The following is an 8146-nucleotide window of genomic DNA, read 5'->3' on the forward strand; positions in this document are numbered from 1 at the left end:
AGGCTTATCTTATATTCAACCGTTTTATTGTGGTTCCTATGACTGATCTGTGTGTGCCATCAGCTACATGCCCACAAGTTTTACTTTTATTCTCTGTAATATCAGTGGAGTTACAATTACTATGGCCATCCACGCATGTGTATGTGCACTTGCTTATACGTGTACATTCCACTTTATGCATATACATTATATATCGTGGAGTTGAAGCTAATGTATTAATTAAAAGCTAAAAGCTACTCTATTTCTAAGATATGGGTAGAAAACTATTTGCAATAAGAAACTGACATGTAGGCCCTTGCCCTGTCATTGTCTCAAAATATAAGTATTTGATGTGTAGGCCTATGCCCTGTCAGTCTCTAAATATAAAAAAATTGATGTGTAGGTTTATTCCCTGTGTAAGGGCCCCACATTGCACCTCTCTTTCCCTGTGTTTCTCCTTTTCAGATGTACATTCATCATGTCATGTATTTTACCCGTCTTTATTTCAGATTCTTTGTGTACCTCAGCTTATGCATCATTGTACGGCCTTTCTGCCGATATGTATATCTATCTTTTATATGTCATGCGACAAATGTTGCACGTATTTTTATGCTTGTTACAAAACAGAAATCTTGTATGGACGTTACAGGGGGTGTCGGGTCGCCCACTACCTTTCCGTCCACTTTTTGTCTTATAAACACCTGTCGAGAATAATAAAGCATCAGTCTCATACCTCTGACTTTTCTTGGAGCCTCACACTGGTGAACCTGGGTCTGGGACAGGTAGTGTAGTTTTGGCCTAGCCATTAACGGACTAACTACGGCCACACCCTACCATCATAGAGCCTTTAGCGGACTAACTACCGCGCAAACTTTAGGCCTCTGATAGCACCCTGCCCGATGGAAACCGTGCCACTAACGGACTAAATACTGCGTACCCAAAAGGGCACGTTTTGGCACTTCGTTCGACCTCTCAAACAAATCAGCACCATTAACGGACTCAATACGGCGCATTTTCCTGCGTTTTGGTGCGTGAGCAGTCAAGATGTCAGAGGTAAAACCTCAATGCGAACCCGCGAGCATCGTCTGTACATTGCTCTCACCCACAAAGCCGGACACAGTCAAGCTTCCCCCGTTCTTGCGCCAAAACACAGCACCATGGTTCCGGCGTGCAGATGCGCATTTTCGCATGGCACACATCTCAGATGATGCTACAAAATCAGACATTGTCATGACGGCGCTCCCAGAAGAAAGTATTCAACAGAATCTCCTCTGGCTAGATGCGCAACCAGACAAAGTCTCATACACAGACTTGAAAAACAAACTGATGAATTCCTACTCCATGCCTGAGTCCGAGAGAGTGCAGCGCGCATTCGACCTATTATCCCAGCCCCTCGGAGATGCATCACCCAGGGAAGCCTGGGACCAGCTTCAGGGGTTAATAACACTCCCAGGTCGCGATGAGAATGGGAGGAAGAAAACAATAGATCTGACAATAGCTATCTTTCTTTGGCGCCTTCCGCAGGAAGTTCGGCACCAGATAAGGGATGCAGAGAACCAGGACATGGATGCCTTAGTCGACGACGCCCAGGAACTATACAAGGACACCAAAGCTTCAACACACGCCGCCGCCCTGGAAGCCTACAACCTGTCGGAGGAAGACGGCGACAATGACAGAGACATGAACGCTGTGTATATGAAGAAACAGCTATTTAGAGAACACAGGACATGGCCAAACCCGGCGTGGTGTTTCTACCATAGGAAGCTTGGCACCAATGCTAGAACCTGCAGGCCTCCATGCTCTTTCACAACAAATGGCAAAGGCGGCCAAGCAGGGTTTTTCATCAAAGACGAGATCTCCAAACACCACCTTCTGGTTGATACGGGGCGATGCAGTCAGTTTTCTCGCCATCCACGGAAGGTTTAGGAAAAATACCCGACTCACTGCCTTCCCTCATAGCAGCAAACAGAACTCCCATCCGCACTTATGGCACAATGACCCGGGCTATCTCAATCCTGGGGCGCAGGTACCACTGGCCTTTCGTCGTAGCCTACGTATGGTAGGCTAGTGTAGGCTAGGCTATATTCGAGATATGTTTTTTTCAACAAACAATGGGTTTTTTTTGGAACCTAACCCCATCATAAGTAGGACAATACCTGTATAAGCATTTTTAGTCTTTTTTGTGTTTGAACTATCAAAATAGGCAATTTTAAGTGTTTTTAGAAGGATTCTAAGTATTAGTGGGTTTTAGCTATTCGCGGGTGTGTGTGTGTGTGTGTGTGTGTGTGTGTGTGTGTAGTATTGTGTGGTACGCATCCCTGCGAATACGGGTGTTTACAATCCTCCCAGTGGCTACAGCTCCCTAAACCGGTTTTCTCGCCTCATTATAGCACCAGCGAGTTACGGTGCCATAATCTGGGATTATGGTGCCATTACGGTGCTATAATCCTAATTAGGGGGTCATTACAACACCTGATCTTTTATGAATATATTTGAAATAGCACCTTACGTAAGGAACACCGTAGGTTGAGACAGCCGTAATCTGGGGACTACCTGTACTTCCTTAGTGTAGATAAAGGGGAAAGGTATACGAGTTGAAATCAGACCAAACTTGAAGAAATGCATCCGCTGCTGAAACCTGAGGGCCCTGAAAGGCATAGTAACAGACTGGTCATTCCTTTCATCTGCATGCTAGTAAGTCCATACTTGAGCACTCCTCTAATCCCACAGCAACTGTCAACTTGCGAATGCAATAACCACTCTGTAGGTAGTTTTGCCCTTCTTGAATCTTCAGTCGCCAAAAACACTGTCCTTCTGCAGAATGAGCTATTGAACCAATATTGAGCATCCCCACATCACCAGATAAGAATGTACTGAGGAGGAGTTAGGGATGTCGACTGAAAATCATAAAGCAGACTGAGCCAGGTGAAACAACAGACCCTTGGCCTTTGGAAATACTGTCGTCAGAGTTGGCCAACTTAAACCAGTTGACCCAGTAGAAAAAAATTCTTGCTCCGAAAAGTCGACATCATCCACCCATGGGCAACAAATTCCCTGTGAACACATATAGAGGTGCTGTACATGAGCCACAACAAAACACCTTGAACTGCATTAGTACCTTCTCTGTAAATACACCTCGAAGGAACTTGCGTGACTGAGGATGTACTGGTATGAGAAAAATGTTTCCTGCATGTCCACTGAAACATCCAATCGTTCTTCCGGAAAATCAATAAAACTACTGGAAAAACCAAAAAACATGGACACACATACAATGTTGTTTAATTTCAATATGTCCAACACTGGGCGCCAATCTCCTGTTGCTTATGGTGCTGGAAAAAAGTCAGAGGTAAAATCCCAGAGAATCACCTACATCTGCTCCAGTTTCATTCTAATTTACAACCACCTACTACAGAACGAGATAATTCTACTGGAAAAGACACATAGGAATAGCTATATGAGACTAAACCAGTAGAGGGGAACCTAAAAGGAATCATAACTCTCCTTCATTGCCTCCATCACTTAAGGCTCTGCTCCTAATTCTCTCCAAGCAGGTTAGGAGGCCGGCAATTGGCTATCTACCAAAACCTGAGGGCTGAATGGATACCTGGAAGGTACAAAATATGACTTGAACCAATATATCCTCCCTTATCGCTCTAAGAGAATCAGACTTAGAACGCGACCCACAAAAGAAACCAAAACAGTTGCCATATCCTGTGCAGCATACGACTTCACTACAGATAGGAGCGCAAGTCACTTCTACCTAACCGAGTTAGTATAAGCATGAAAACATTTGCCTGCAGCAAGTTAAAAACTAACACTCTTCCTTGCTAAACTCCCACTGCCAACAAAAACACTTAAAGCTCACTCCACAAACTCGCACAGCTGGTGCCGCAAACAAGTTAAGTTGGCGCCTCAACCTCCCTAAACTGATGCAGAGAAGAGGTAATTAAACTGAGCAAGAGTTCAATAAAAGATAAAATCTTCAACAACCTAAACAGGCTCCGTTTCAGCATATCCAAAGCACTTGTTAGTCTCAGAGTTCATTTCTTCAAAGGAACGAGATAAAGACTGAGCCTTCGTCTGAATATGGTTTAAGCACACGTTTCAACAAGACAGCATATGCCAAAGGAGCCTCAGGTTCCTGGTTGAGCTCTTCATCCGAGGAAATCGGAGACAGGTTGTCATTCTGGACAGACTTACGACCAGGAGGAGCTTTCTTGAGTAAGTCCATAATTTGTGCCAACTGACACTTAATAGGAGCAAGAGCAGGCTCATCAGGGTCCACAGGCAAAGGAAACGAAGTTGAAGGTCTGGCTGGAGGAGACGAAGGCAACCGCAATCTCTGAGAGGACGAAATGGGTGATGGGAGCTCAGGAGCGGGCGCTGGGCACACAGGAGTGGGCACTGAACACTCAAGAGAGGGCGCTGGGTGCTTGGAAGCTGGCGCTGGATGCTTGAAAAGCAGTGTGGAGCGTTCAGAAGCAGACACCAACACTTGGTAGACAGGTATTATAGATTAGAATAAACAAGAGCATTTTTTCAATTTTTTTTCTTTTACAAATATTTTTCTATTTTTGAAAAATCTTGGTTCGATTTTGTGGAAAAATAAATCCCAAAAATATTTTTGGGACAAAATAAAAAAAAATCTTTGTATTTTTGTAGACAATTTATTTAGTTTTCATTTGCTTTTTGTTTCACTGAGATAGGTGAATTCATTACGTCTGCGTTTCCATTTGAAGGTCGATAACTTTAGTTTTGAGATATCGGCCCCCAAAGTTTTATGATGACTTTTTTGCTTGTCTGTCCATTTATTTGCTTGTTGTCTCATACTTTGAGGTTTTTATGACAAATTTGATATGTTATATCATATTGGTGTTATCTGTGATTATTATTTCATGTATACTGAATTATATTTTATATATATTTAGGCTCCTGGTCCTCCTCTTTACTCTCTCTTGGATGCCTCCCTCTTCATGACGTCGTTTCTTCCTTTCTCTTATGGAACGTAGATGTTTAAATTTTCTTGGTCTTGGCATGGTTTCTTCTGAACAAAGAAGAATTGCAAAGCCAAGAGAAATACAAAAAATTGACTTGGAAATTAATATAAGTGCGCTGAATGAAAAGTGTGTCAAAACACGGGTGAGGTTGGGCAGCGCGACGCCTGCTTCATCGAGAGCTGAGCTGCCACTGATTGCCCAAGTGGGTAAACTCCTTCACCCAACAGAGCCTCTACGCACTTGCATAGGATACAGTTGCCATATACCGCATTTAGATATTCTTCTTTGGTAGCTAAACTGAAATTACTACCAATATACTGAAGTTATTACAATCTAGCCACTGGGGGGGCAAGCCAGCCCAACTTGGTGCCGGTCCCAAGCCCGGGTAAATAGAGAGGGTTAGTGACAGGAAGGGCATCCGACTGTAAAAACCCAATGCCAGAACCATGGTTAGTCGAATCCAGATTCAGAGAGAATGCCAGGGCGTACCCCGATTAAGCGACGCACAGGGGCCTCACCTGACCCCTCCGATAAATAGGCAAGGGCTACTGCAGTGTGGGCGATTGTGGTTAAAGAAGCAAGTCCACGTGCTTAGAATTGGGACACTAAATGTGGGTAGTATGACAGGAAAGAGTAGAGAAGTGGCGGAGATGATGAATACGAGGAGTTGACATCTTGTGTGTGCAAGAAACAAGGTGGAGAGGGAACAAGGCAAAGGAAATAGGAGGAGGATGTAAGCTCCTGTACAGTGGAGCAGACGAGAATGGTAGAAGTGGAGTAGGCATCATTGTAAACAGTGAACTGAAGGAAAAAGTGGTAGAAGTCAAAAGAAGTGGTAGTCGGACAATGAAGGTCAAATTAATGTTATCAGAAGTCCTAAATGTGATAAAGTGCTTATGCCCCACAAGATGGATGTGATGAGGAAGAGAAGTCAATGTTTTGGCGGGAGTTGGATGAAGTATTAACATCAATCTCAGAGGAAGAGAGAGTTGTATTGGGTGGAGACTTGACTGCACATATAGGTACAAATAGAAGAGTGATTTCAAGAATCCATGGGGGACTAGGAATGGGGGAGAGGAACGAAGAAGGCGAAGGCATTATAGACTTCGCAGTGGCATTTGATATGGCACTAATTAATACATTCTTTATGAAGAAAGATTAAGTGACATATAGAAGTGGTGGAAGAGAGAGTCAAATTGATTTTCTGCTCTGTAGGAGACAACACCTTAAGGAAGTAAAGGATTGTAAAGTGATATATGGAGAGAATGTTGGCCAACAACATAAGCTGGTGGTTGCGGACCTTTCAATTCGAAAAGGGACAAAGGGAAAGAGGAAAAGTAACCCTAAGATCAAATGGTGGGAGCTACAGAAGGCAGAAAATGTGGAGTTGAGATCTAGGTTTATGGAGAAAGTTCTGAGAGAAATAAAGTTGGAAGATGATGTAAAAGATTGGTGGGAGTTTTAACAGCAATGTGATCCTAAGGCATGGGGAGGAAATTTTAGGCAAAACATCAGGCAAAGGTCCCCCAAAGAATAAAGAAGTTGGTGGTGGAATAAAGATACACCAGACAAGATCAAGAAAAAGAAAGAATCCCAAAAGAACTATGATAAACATAAAACAGCAGAAAACGAGCAAATATCAAAAGAAGCAAAGAAAGTTGCAAAACAACAAGTTGTCAGAGCCAAGGCTGCTGCTTTCAATGATTTGTATGAGAATGTTGACACACCAGAGGGCCAAAGAAACATCCACAGGATAGCCAAAGCTAGAGACAAAGCAACAAAAGACCTCACACACATTAAGCAAATTAAAGAGGGAAATGGTAAGGTTCTAACAAAAGGAGAAAATTAAAGGCAGATGGAGAGAGTATTTTGAAAATCTTCTAAATGAAGAAAATCCTAGGAATATCATTGAGGATGGAGTAGCAAATGAAAGAGAAGTTCCCAGGATTAGTCGGAGAGAAGTGAGGCAGGCACTAAGTAAAATGGAGGAGGTAAAGCACTGGGACCAGATGGAATACCAGTCGAGGTGTGGAGATGCTTAGGAGAGGAGGGAATTGACATCTTGTGGGACTTGTTCAATAAGATCTACCAGCAGGAGAAGATACCTGACGCCTGGAGAAACAGCCTGCTAGTCCCCATTTACAAAGAAAAAGGGGACATCCAAGATTGTGCCAACTATCGGGGCATAAAGCTGATGGCACATACCATGAAAATCTATGAAAGAATAATAGAGGCAAGGCTAAGGGATGAAAAGGGATGAAACATCTATAAGTGATGAACAGTTTGGGTTCATGCCAGGAAAAGAGACAACAGATGCCATCTTTGTATTGCGACAAGTCATGGAAAAATATAGAGAAAAAGGAAAGGAACTACATCTTGTATTTATAGATCTTGAGAAAGCATATGATCGCGAGCCTAGGCAAGAAGTGTGGAGGTGCATGAGGGAAAAAGGTGTCTCAGAAAAATATGTGAGGATTGTAAATGATATGTATAGAGAAGCAACAACACAGGTAAGAAGCTCAGTGGGAACAACAGACAAGTTTGAGGTGAAAGTTGGACTCCACCAAGGTTCTGCCATGAGTCCCTATATTTTTGATATGGTAATGGATGTGATAGTGTCTGGAGTGAAAGATCAGGTGCCTTGGAGTGTACTCTTTGCAGATGGCATAGTGCTAGTGACCACCAGTAAGGAAGAAGCAGACAGGAAATTGGAGTTGTGGAGAAGTGCGTTGGAGGACAGAGGCCTAAAGATAAGCAGAGCAAAAACTGAATATATGTGGATGAATGGAGGAGACCAAGAGGGAAGCATCAACTTAGAGCAGGCAGAAGTAAAAAGAGCTGCATCCTTTAAGTACCTTGGGTCGTGTGTCACTGATTGTGGAGGGATGGAGGAGGAAGTGAACCACAGAATGCAATCAGCTTGATGCAATTGGAAAAAAACATCAGGTGTGTTATGTGACAAAAGATTTAATGTAAAGATGAAGGGAAAAATGTACAAGACCATTGTCAGACCTGCGTTGATGTATAGTTGTGAAACATGGCCCATGAAGAAAGCACAAGAGAGAAAGATGGAAGTGGCAGAAATGAGAATGCTACGTTGGATGTGCGGAGTGACAAGAAGAGACAGGATAAGGAATGACTTCATAAGAGGGACGGTGAAAGTTACAGAA

General features: G+C 43.1%; 1 protein-coding gene across 1 annotated transcript; it reads left to right on the plus strand.

Annotated features, from left to right (window-relative positions):
- Positions 1-1023: 1023 nt before the first annotated feature.
- LOC136842330 (uncharacterized) lies at positions 1024-1905 on the plus strand. Its single transcript, XM_067109589.1, has one exon. It carries the CDS (start codon positions 1024-1026, stop codon positions 1903-1905), a length of 882 nt encoding a protein of 293 aa, XP_066965690.1.
- The last annotated feature ends 6241 nt before the right edge of the window (positions 1906-8146 follow it).

This window comes from Macrobrachium rosenbergii, chromosome 10 (assembly GCF_040412425.1).
Source record: "Macrobrachium rosenbergii isolate ZJJX-2024 chromosome 10, ASM4041242v1, whole genome shotgun sequence".
Classification (NCBI taxonomy): domain Eukaryota; kingdom Metazoa; phylum Arthropoda; class Malacostraca; order Decapoda; family Palaemonidae; genus Macrobrachium; species Macrobrachium rosenbergii.